This window comes from Strix aluco, chromosome 26 (assembly GCF_031877795.1).
Source record: "Strix aluco isolate bStrAlu1 chromosome 26, bStrAlu1.hap1, whole genome shotgun sequence".
Lineage (NCBI taxonomy): Eukaryota > Metazoa > Chordata > Aves > Strigiformes > Strigidae > Strix > Strix aluco.
The window spans coordinates 3,264,711-3,275,799 of NC_133956.1; the positions used below are offsets into that span (position 1 = coordinate 3,264,711).

General features: G+C 63.0%; 1 protein-coding gene across 1 annotated transcript; it reads right to left on the minus strand.

Moving 5' to 3' along the window:
* Window positions 1-255: 255 nt before the first annotated feature.
* MYCL (MYCL proto-oncogene, bHLH transcription factor) lies at window positions 256-5,158 on the minus strand. The gene is given in 4 exon segments (XM_074807159.1): window positions 256-2,041; window positions 4,496-4,748; window positions 4,751-4,859; window positions 4,861-5,158. Coding segments are annotated over 4 exon segments (1,041 nt in total). The 5' UTR covers window positions 4,980-5,158; the 3' UTR covers window positions 256-1,481.
* Between the last annotated feature and the right edge of the window lie 5,931 nt (window positions 5,159-11,089).

The window sequence follows — 11,089 nt, forward strand, 5'->3', positions numbered from 1 at the left end:
GGTGATTCGTTTCCCTGGCCCCACCACCGTGACCACTTGTGTTTCGATCACTGGGAGAAAGTCAAGACAAAGAGCTCAGTCTTGCTGGCAGTGAGGCAGCCAAGCCCCGGTGCAAAATATATTCATTTCTGTTCATGGCTGGGACACCCTAAAACACAGCAGCCAGGCCAGCCCCCCCCCCCCCCCCCCCCCGGAGCATCATGACGTGATGCATGGAAACCCACAGCCGCCTACATGGAAAAAGCCAACCCAGGCTGTTGCAAACTTATTTATTTATGAAGTGTGAGGTAATGAAGAAAGTGCTAAATCCGACCACAGTGTTAACTCTAAGGGTTCTCAGCAGGTCAGCGGGGACCCAAGGGTGCCATCCTGTGGGGCCACCCCTGCCAGCACCCTGGGGAGGGGACAGGGGACTCTTGTCACCCACATACCCCACCACAGGTTGGGCAGCAGGATGGCACAAGCAGGGGGAAGCCTCAAAGGCAGCACAGCCCCCCCATGCACCCAACCTGCCCCCTCCAGCCAGGCTCCCTGAAAAGCCCAAAGCTTCACTGGGGATTTTAAGTGGCTGCTGGTGAGGGGGTGCTCACAAGGGTGGGAAAGAGGGTCACAAGGATGGGAAAGGGGAAAAAAACCCCTGTTATTGCAAACGGGTGGTTTGGAGAGCTGCAAGGGGGGAACTGGCCTCTGCGAGGACTCAGCTCAAGGGTCCAGCAGGAGCCAGCCCCTTCCTGATCTCCCTAAAGTGCAGCAGGAACCCCCTCCAAAAAAAAGTTTTTATATATATAAAAAAAGCAAACTCTTTACCAATACTTCTCAAAAAGTGGTACAAAAATACAGTATAAAAACACAGCCTCCAGTATAAGACTCGCAGTTACAGCAGCAGTTTCTAGAACATAAAATCCAAGACAAGCTACTGCATGAAGTGGTAAGAAAAGTGAGGTACGGTCCAGCCGAGCAAGGGGATTGCCCACGGGGTGCTGTTAACCCTGGTGAGAGACACCCTGCTGTCACCACCTCCGTGAGGATCAATCCGGAGATGAGCCCCCCACTGGGCTCTCCGTGTCCAGCTCCACCTGCTTCCATGAGCCAGAGCAGACCATGGCTGCTTGGGATATTTAGGGCAAAATAGTCACCCAGGGCAGCTCCCAGTAATGCTGTCAGTGGCAAACGGCAGAGAGGGGTGCAGGGGAGGGGGAATGGAGTTGAGCCCGCAAATTGAAGCGGTCACTTAAGAAAGCTTCACAGCGGGGACAGGGGAAATCTTGCAACACCCGGTGCCAAGCAGCCAGCCCCAGCCAGGTGATGCCATAAGGGGGGGCCCTGCTTTGGCCCCATTCCCACCGCCAGCCCATATACAACAACTGCCACGTGCTCCAGCCCCCAGGGCCAACAGTTCAACAAACAACCAAAAAAAAAAAATGTGCAAATTGAGAGGGAGACAGGGGTCATAGGGACCGGGGTGGGGGGCACATGGGGTGCTAGTGCCCCTTCAGGTGAGCAATCCGTTTGAGCAGCTGGGTCTGCCGCAGTCGCAGCTGCCGCTTCTCGGCCGCCATCCTCCTCTCGGCACTGATGAGCGACTGCAGGTACTCAGAGGATTTGCTCAGGATCACCACTTTGGGCGTCTTGGGGCAGCTGGCGAGCCCGGGCACCTGGTCCCGCAGGGCCAGGAAGCGCGAGCGCAGGTCGTTGCGCCGCTTGCGCTCCAGGTAATTGTGGTTTTTCCTCTTGGCCACGTCCTCGCTGTCAGAGCCGGGGCTGCTGCCGGCTTTCGGCAAGCTGGGCTCAGGCAGCGTGATGGCAGGGGCTGGCTCCACAGCGCTCGGTGGCTCATCCTCGTCCTGCTGGGGTGGCTCCGGCGGGGAACAGGCATCCGGCGGGGAGCGGGCGGCGTAATTGTGCTGCTGCTGGTGGACGGAGATGTGGAAGCGTTTCATACAGGGGTCCAAGGGGTCGGCGCGCAGCGTGATGGTGACTGGCTTCCTCAGGCTGAGCGATTGTCTCTTCTCCACCGTCACCACATCAATCTCCTCACCTTCTGCTCAAAACAGACGCAGAAAAAAAAAAAACAGAAGTCAGCATCAGCTGGGAGCCCCTGGTCACCCCATTGTCTGCAGAGGATCTCCCTGCTGCCATCCACAAAAGTTTGTTCATGCACTGCAAAGCCACTCTGCGACCTCCAGAATGGATTACGTGATTTCTAATGCATGGGAGGGAGCTTTCCCTCCACATTCATGTACCCAATCCCCTGAAGTTGGGATAGGGCTTTACTTCTGCCTCACTTCTCCAGCCGGAGCAACATGTGTCCAGGATAATGGATCATCAGGCAAGAAACACCCGAGCCCACCTGCCCGGGGTGGGGGGTGGTGACAGGAGGAGGATGCTAGGGACCTGGGACAGCCTAACTCCAAAGTTCATCCTGGTCTGGCGCTTTCATGGCCCATTGGAATTGTAAATGAGGGATGTGGGGGCAGAGCTGCCCTTTGTTCCCCTTGGCTCCAGCTTCCCACTTCGGTGACTTGTTACTTTTCACAAGTGATAAGCCCCATTCAGCCCAGGCTCCCCGGGGACAGAGGGGACAGTCCCCTGCAGGGCAGGGGGGGAGGGAGAGCTGAAGGGGTCCCTCCAGCAGACTCGGTGAACCTCGAAGGCATCCCAAGCCCAAGAGTCAGTGGAGGGGGGGAGGTTATTAGAGCTGTGAACAGCAAGACCCAAATAAAGCACAACTGGACCCAAAGCACCCTGCCTGTTGTCACTGCAGCTTGTCCCCACGCAGCAAAGCCCAATGGGATGAAGCTGGCCCCTGGGGACAGGGTGGTGACCTGGCTCCAGAGATGCCTGTGATCACTCTCACTTTAGGGAAGCGCTTCCACCTTTTTTCTTAGACTTTGAGGGAAAATAGAGCTGCTCACTAAAGGTCCCCCAAGATGCCCAAACCCCCACCAGCATCTTGGACAGAGGCCTGGCCCCCACCCCTCCTGCAACAGGGCCAGCGGTGGCCGCAGGAGCAGCCTCCAGGGCACACTCCTGCTTGTGGTCCCCAACCCACACCCCGGCCCCCCCCTCAGGCTCTGGGGGGGTCCTGCCCAGCAAGCCGAAGCCACGCTGCTACTGGAGCTACTGGGAGGGGCACCCGCTGCCCCTACACAGGCCGACGGCATCGCTCATCAGTGTCACAACCCGACCGGTCTCAGCCACGTGTATACACACCCCCCCACACACACACCCCCCACAACGGCTCATTAATAAAAGTCGGACCGCGGGGCCCCGCCCCCCCGAGCCCCCTCCTCCCATTGGCTGCCTGGCGGTGCCGGCCGGCCGCCTTACCACCCCATTGGCCCCCGCCCCTGTCCATCAGCTCCGGCCCTCTCATTGTTTGCAATCTGTTGCTTTTTGTTCGGCGCCCACGTGGCGCGGCCGGATCCGGATCGGGACCGACCCCGGGACCCCCACGACCCCCCCCCACCCCTCCAACCACCCCCCAACCCCCCAATTTGGATTAAGCCTCTTAACGCCCGCGACCCGCTTACCGTCCCCGGGCTCCTAATGGCATTAAGTCCCGTCCCGCGCCGTGACTCACCGGCGCAGGTCGTTGCCACCGGCAGTTTTATTAACGGGGTCAAGGGGCCGCGTCAGCGCTTCCACGGGCAACCGAGTCAGTCCGGCTTCCGTGGGAGCGAGGGAAACAGCCTCCGCGGGTGGGTTTGGGGAGACCGCGGGGTGTGTGTGTGTGTAAATAATAGGGACTGAAAATAGGTGATATGGCCTGAGATGGGGGGGGGGGGGGTTGGCTCCGCATTGCCCTTGGCTGGAAGGTTTAAGAGGCATCCGCTTCTCAGCCCGACCCCCCCTCTGTATAAACACACCCCCTCGCCCACGCGGGACAAGCAGACGTGCCCCGGGGGTGGGCTGGGACGCGCCACGGCGATGCGGGATGTTCCTGCTCATCCCACTGAGCCACCGCCGCGGGGGGGGACACACACACGGGGCCGCAGCTCCGCAACCCGCCGGCCCCAGGGAATATTTTGCCTTTTTCCCAAAGAAAACTCGAGTGGGCCCTGTGAATGAGGGGGGGGCGGGGGCAAGGGAAGTAGCCGAGGTTACGAGCCGGCGGCAGAACACGCTGCAACGCTCAAAAAAAAAAAAAAAGCAAACTTTCCACGGTGAGGGGCAAAGTTGTCCCTCACCAATCTGCCCGCGAGGCTCCCGTGGGGCCGTGGCGAGCGAAAGGGGCCACCAGAGCCCCACGCAGCGGGCGGGGGGGACTCCCACGCCCCCTCCTGTGAGGGGCAGGGGTTTCCCGAGCAGAAGCCCCGCGGGAGGGGAGCAGCCGAGCCCGCTTTGTTCGTGGGGCCGGGACTGGGGCTCGCTTGGAGCCGCAACAAAGGCGCCGGGAGGCTCCCGACACGCACATGTGTGGACACGCGTGTCCTCCACGCAAGGCTGGAGGGTGGCCGGGCCGGGGCAGCCCGCAGCTGGATGGATCCCTTACCAGAATCGCTTTGGCCCTCGGATCCCGAGGATGCGGGGATCTTGCTCTCGGCCAGCGGGCAAAGGAAGACGGCGGCGGGATCCACGCACTCGCTCACCGAGCTGCTGAACCCCAAATCCTGCGCGAAGGAGGGTTTGTGGGGGGTGGCCCTCTGCGTGCCCGTGGAAAGTTTCTCTGTCATCGCCTTCTCCAGCCTCTCCCGGGCTGAAAACCCGCTCCACATGCAATCCTTGAGGATGAAGGCGCTCAGGTTCCCGAAGATCTGCCCCGTCCCGATGAGATATTCCGGCTCTTCCCCGGCCAGGCAATAGCGGGAGAGCCAGCCGGAGCGCTCCTCCGGCCCGGGGGGGCCCAGGGGGGAGAGGGGGGGCGTGGGGACCAGCTCGAACTTCTTCCAGATGTCCTCGCTGGGAGCCGTGGAGCGGTGGAAATCCTCCTGGGCGTCATGGTCGTAGAAGTAGTGTTGGTACGAGTCAAACTCCATCTCAGCATGGATGGGGGGGAGCTGCAGAAAGAAAAGGGGGCACACACACTCCCCCCCCCCCCCCAGCACGAGCCACAGCCCCGCTCAGGGAAGGGGCACCCCCAGCCCCATAGATGAAGGCGGGGGAACCCCCGGTGGACCCACCTCGCCCGGCGATGAGGGTCGCGGCGGCACCAGCCACCGAGCCGGGACGGCGGGTGCATTGTTTCCCCCCCCGCTCTTATAGCCTGTCTGAAGCGCCCGGCCCCGCCCGGCCGCCAATCGCCGGGATGAGATTTGCATAGAGGGCGGGGATATACCCTGTTCACCGCCCCCCCGGGGGGACACGGTGTGAAGGATGCCGTGGCCCGCCCCCCCCCCCCCGCCCCGGGTTCCCCGGTCTTGCTAACGGGGATGCTCACGGGGCTATTAACCAGCCACCCCCCGTGCGCTGCCCCCAGAGTGTCCCACCAGCTCCTGATGCCATCCTCAGCCCGTCCGAAAGGCCGGGGTTTGAGGGGGCCCCCCCACAAGCGCTAAGGAGGGACTCTTCCAAAGAAGATGTTGGCTGGGGCCACCCTGTGCCACCAGCCTGGGGACATTCGGCTGAGCGCAATGGCAATCTGGGGAAATGGGGACATGTCACAGAGAGGCGTCACCCACTGCCACAGACCACCCCCGGGTGCCCTTTCCCACCCACCCCCCCTGCCTGGGTGTCCCCCCACTTCCCCCTGGGCTCCCAAGCCCACACTGGGGCATAGCCACCACCCTCCGCCGCAGCCGCCCGTCGCTGCTGCGTGGCTGTTCCCTGCAGACACGGGCAGCACAGCAGCTCCAGCCCCAGACAGCAGTGGGGTCACTTAGCATCTGCATCCTGCCCAGGGTGCTCCCACGGGGGTGCCCCCACAGCCACCGAAGCCCTCGCAGGCCCAGCTGAGAGCTTCACCCCTCCGAAACCACCGTCCAGAGAGGCCGGGAGCAAAGCCAGGAGCAACGGGCCGGAGGGAAGCCAGGGATGGACTGGGGGCAGCAGAGCCCTTCCCGCACACGCAGCTCCCACCAACAGCACTTTGCCCCATCCTTGCTGCCCAAACTCAGCTTTGCCCCAGCGTTGGCCCCGGCACATCCAGCCTGGGGGTCCGGAGAGACACGCTGTGTCCTTGGGGACCCGCGCGAGCGCGGTGGGATCTCTCCACTGCCGAGGGCCCTCCAGGATGGGCAATAAATGTTGTGAAAACACAGTGAGGCTTTTGCCTCGACCGTGGCATCGTCACACACACACCTGCTGTTACAAAGCCCACGGGACCAGCAGGTGCCCCCCAGCAGCGTGCGTTAGCCCCCTTCAGCCCCAGCACCCTCCTTTTGCCACCCAGTGCGGTCAGGTCCACAGGATCTGCCCCGGCTGGGGGCACTGGGAGCTGGGGGGGCGGGTGGCTGGGGCAGCACTGGCCCTGCAGGGAGCAATCAGCCCCAGTCCAGTGACCAGCATAGCCCAGTACAGCCCAGTGCAGCCCAGCCCCAGCAGAGCCCTGCATGGCCCTGTATGGTCCTTCATGGACCAGCACAGCTAAGCCCAGCCCAGTGCAGCCCAGTGCAGCCCAGCACAGACCAGCTTTTCCCAGCACAGCCCAGCATGAGCCTGCATGGACCAGCACAGCCCAGTACACTTCAGTACAGCCCAGTACACCTCAGCAAAGCCCAGACCAGCACAGCCCAGTACAGCCCAGCTTTTCCCGGCACAGCCCAGCATGATTCTGCATGGACCAGCACAGCCCAGTACACCTCAGTAGATCACAGCCCAGTACAGCCCATCACGGACCAGCATGGACCAGCATAGCCCAGTACACCTCAGTAGATCACAGCCCAGTACAGCCCAGTGTAGTCCAGCATGGACCAGCAGAATCCAATACACCTCAGCAAAGCCCAGCCCAGTACAGCCCAGTGCAGCCCAGCACAGTCCAGCTTTTCCCAGCAGAGCCCAGCATAATCCTGCATGGACCAGCACAGCCCAGTACACCTCAGCAAAGCCCAACCCAGCCCAGCCCTGCAGGAACCAGCACATCCCAGCGCTGCCCAGCGCTGTCCAGCACCGCCCCCCCCCACCCCCCCGGTCCCCCGCCCCGGGCCCCGGGCTCCGGTCGCCGCCACGGGCGGGCGCTGGGCGCCACCTGCTGGGCTCGGTCAGCACCGGGACCCGTGAGGGACCGACGGCCCGTGGGGCCGCGGGGACGGGGGGGACACCCCCACACCCCCACACACCCCCCGGGGCACCCCCGGGGCCCGGCGGGGAGCGCCGAGGGAGGCCGGTGCTGCCGCTGTCCACAGCTCCGTGCCTCAGTTTCCCCATTGCCAAGCTGGGAGAGGGCAGGAGGGGGGCGGAGGAGCTGGGCTGGCAGTGGCACCTGCCTGTCCCCAGGGTCCCCGAGCATGTGGGATGCCCCAGGGCCACCTCAGACCTTTCCTTGCTGGCAGGAGCTGCAGCTGAGCTTGCAAAGCTTTGCCAGCCCCTGGGTCAGCGCAGCGGGAGGGTGCTGGGCACGGGGCTGCACTTTCCCAGCCATGAGGGTGCTGTGGGGTCCCTGCAACGGCTGCAGCACCCTACATGCCCTCATGGCCCGTCCAGAGCAGCCCTGAGCATCCCGATCCCACCCGCATGCCTGCGGGGCTGAGGCAGGAGCTCTGGGACCCCCCTAAAGTCCCGGGGAGCCGGGGCTGATGTTCCCTTTGTGCTCCAGTCCCAGCCTTGGCCCTGGTCCCCAGCCAGGTTGGGAGGCCTGGGCTTGTCCCCAGGGTGTCCCCAGCCAGGCTTCTCCCACCCTAGGGCTGCTCCCAGCCCTCCACCCTCCTTGGGAAGCACGGGGAAGTCCTCTCTTTCTTTTTAGGAAACAAATTGCCCTGCCAACATTAAAGGCTGCAGAGGTTCGTCCCGCCCCAGTGCCGTTGGGGTCGGCAGGGACGGAGGGTCAGGACTGGGGACAGGGCTGGCACTGCCCCAACACCAACATCCCCGGGCACAGGAGCAAAGGCTGCTACAACCTGTAGCTCTCGGCCACGTCTCCTTCCTCTCCCTGCTGGCCTCAGGGATGTCTCTGGCTTTTCCCAGGGTGAGGCAGGAGCTTGTCCTGGCTTCAAGGGGATCTGGATGCTTTGAAGGTGCAAAAGCACCGCTGGAGAGGGCTGGAGGGGCCGCGCAGCCCTTTCATCCCGGCCTCTCCAGGCACTCGGCAAACAGGACCCGAGAGCCTCTCACTGCCAGCGCCCACACTGAGCAAACAGGGCTGGGTGGGTGGTGAGTGCCCCGGGGAGCTGTGGCACCGCAGGTGGACAGGGCTGGGGGGGGCCACCCACGGGTCAGGCCCACACCTTGCCGCGCCCCGCAGTCGCAGGGCACTGGCACGGTGCCGCAGCCATCACCAAGCACGTGCCCCCGGCGCTGGCACAGCTCGGCGGAGCTGCCGTGGCTCGGCCGGCGGCTGGCGCGGCTCCGGCACATGATGCAAGGCAGCTCCCGGGGGCCCCCCGTGCCCTTTGGATCCCCATTGACAGCAGGGCTGGACTTTGAAGCTTCAACCCCAAAGCGCCTCCCCATGGTGGACAGCCACCCCGAGCCTGACGGGTGTCCCCGGGGGCGCCCTGAGCTCTGCCTCTGGCTGTCCCCATCCCATTGCAGCAGCAGAGTCACTCCGTTGTCCCCGCAGAGGTCCCAGGTCCCCAAGGACAGCGGAGGTTGTGAGCCCCTGTGCCAACACACCCCAGCCCCGTCTCGTCCCCCTCAGCCTCGTAACACACTCCCCAGGGTCCCACGCTGGAGAGGTTTGGGCAGCACAGGGCAGCTGCCACGTGCTGCCATGCAATGCGTCCCCTTTGTCCCCGTGAAGATGTTGGGCAGTGGCCACACGGGCTGGCTGGGCCCTTGTGAAACGCCTGCCCGAGTCCCCATGGGGTACGGGAGCACCACAAAATACTGCCCAGCCCCACAGAGACAGCACTCACAGCCCTGGGGTCACAGCAGGCCCAGCGCCCTGGGGGTGCAGCCACCCGCTCTGCATTTAGCAGGCAGTGAAGTCCAGAGAAGAGGAAGGAAAATGCACCATTTGCTCCAGCCCTGCTGCCTCCTCACCCCTCCAGACCCATTTTTTCAATGCTTGATGCCAGCAGATACCCTGAGCCCTGGAGAAGCTCTGCAGCGTGCGGGCAAGCGTTCTCCCTAAGCTGGGGAGCCCCACTGAGGCTGGCCTGCAGCCCACAGCCCCCCAACAACTCCGGGATGGGCTCGCTGCCGTATGTCCCCAAGCCCGTCCTCCCTGTCCCGGCCGGCCCAGCCTGGCAGGGCTGTCTGGTTTCGGGTGCGCTCACGCTTGCTCAGTTCCTGCTCTGGACTGTGCCAGCTCCACATCAGCAGGAAGACGTGGGTGGCAGGCAGGATGGCAGAGCCATCATCTGCTGGAGCAGCTCCCATCCCTATCCCTGTCCCCAGGGCTGCACCATGTCCCCGGGGCCAGCATTTGGGTCCCAGCCCCTGAAGAGTCACTCCCAGAGCCCGATGGTGTCCCCAGCTCAGGGAGGGCGAGGCTGGGATGGTGTAGCATTGCCATCAGCGGGGTGTTTGAGCTCTGGTCTTGCCCACAAAACCATCACACTGAGTTGGTCCTGGTGCCAAGGGTGACCCTGTGAATGGCCTAGACCCAACCACCGTGGGGTCCTGGGAGTCCCCAAGCCTGGCGGGAGCTGCTGCACTGACATCCCCACTGGGATCAGCCGTTGATGGCTCATTTATTGGTCTGAGGATCCCCCAGAGCATCTGTTTGGGAGGAAGGTCTAAAATCCCCCACCGGAAATTGTGCAATACCAGATTTGGGGGAGAAAATCCTCCTAATCCGGGGAAATCCTGGCCTTTCTACTTCTCCTACTTCATATGTAAGGCAGGGCTATCCCTATCTGTGGTCTTTCTGCACAATCTCCAGCACAAAGGGCGGCTCATTGTTCTCCTAAAGCCGTGTTTGCCCAGGAGGCAGCTTCTCAGCGCTTTACTCAAGGACAGGAATGCCAAAAGCATCAGGAGCTGGGGAGCCCCTGGGACAAAGGGAGCAGAGCAATAGCGCTGGGGGCAAGCACAACGGGGACCTGAGGATGAGATTCTGCTGTCTGCAGGGGGTCCTGTGTCCCCTCCCCCCGGGCAGGCAAGTGCCACCAAGGGAGACCCCTCTGCTCCTGTGCATGAGGCCTTCTCTGTGGAAAGGGAAACTGAGGCACAGAGCAGGGACCCTACATCGAGCCTGGAAGGTGTTGACTCCAACACGTCTCCTCTGCAGATCCCTGGTTACGTGTGTTGGGGAGCAGAGCGCTTCGGGTATCCAAATCTCTGCTTTGGGGAGGACTGGGCTCAGGCAGGGACACAAACCCAGGTGGATGTCCTCAGCAGCCACGCTGCTGCTGCCTGGGGACATGGTCATCCCCAGGGAGAAGGTGTCCAGGGCCCTCTGCTCCACGCCAGCACCCAGAGCCAGCAGCGAGCTGGCCACAGCCATGCTGAACGGCCACACACCTCTCAACCACCCAGCACAGGAGGCAGAACAGACCCCGAAACCGAGACCCCTTAAAGTGTTCATGCTGCTCACTGCAGCGCAGGGTCACGATGCTCATCTCAATCGCCTGAGCTCTGATGCTCAGGGAGAGCAGAGCCCGTCCAATTCATTACACGAGTGTGCCAACAGATGTAGGCACAAGCCCGTCCCCAACACAAGGCTCTGTTCTCCTGGGGGCTTCCAGCTCACACCAGGGTGTCACACACCAGACGCACACGAGCCAGCACGGCACAGTGGAACGAGGAGCCTGAGGCAGGTCTCTGCCCAACTGTCCGGACGAGTGGTGTTGCCCACACCTCGTTCCCCTCTTGTTTCACAGTATTTTGTGTCACTGAACAAATTTGGACAGCCTGAAGGCTTGCACAGGCCCCTGACCCCAGCAAGTGGCATCCCCAAGTGTCCAGCGTGACGGGGGCGCAGGGCTGTGACGCGTGGCAGCGCCGGGGGAACCCGCTGCAGACGTACGAGGGGCCGGAAACCGTGAGTCAACGGTGACACCAGCTCAGCGCTCCCGAAACCAGGGAGTTCCCGGAGCTGCTGTGCCCC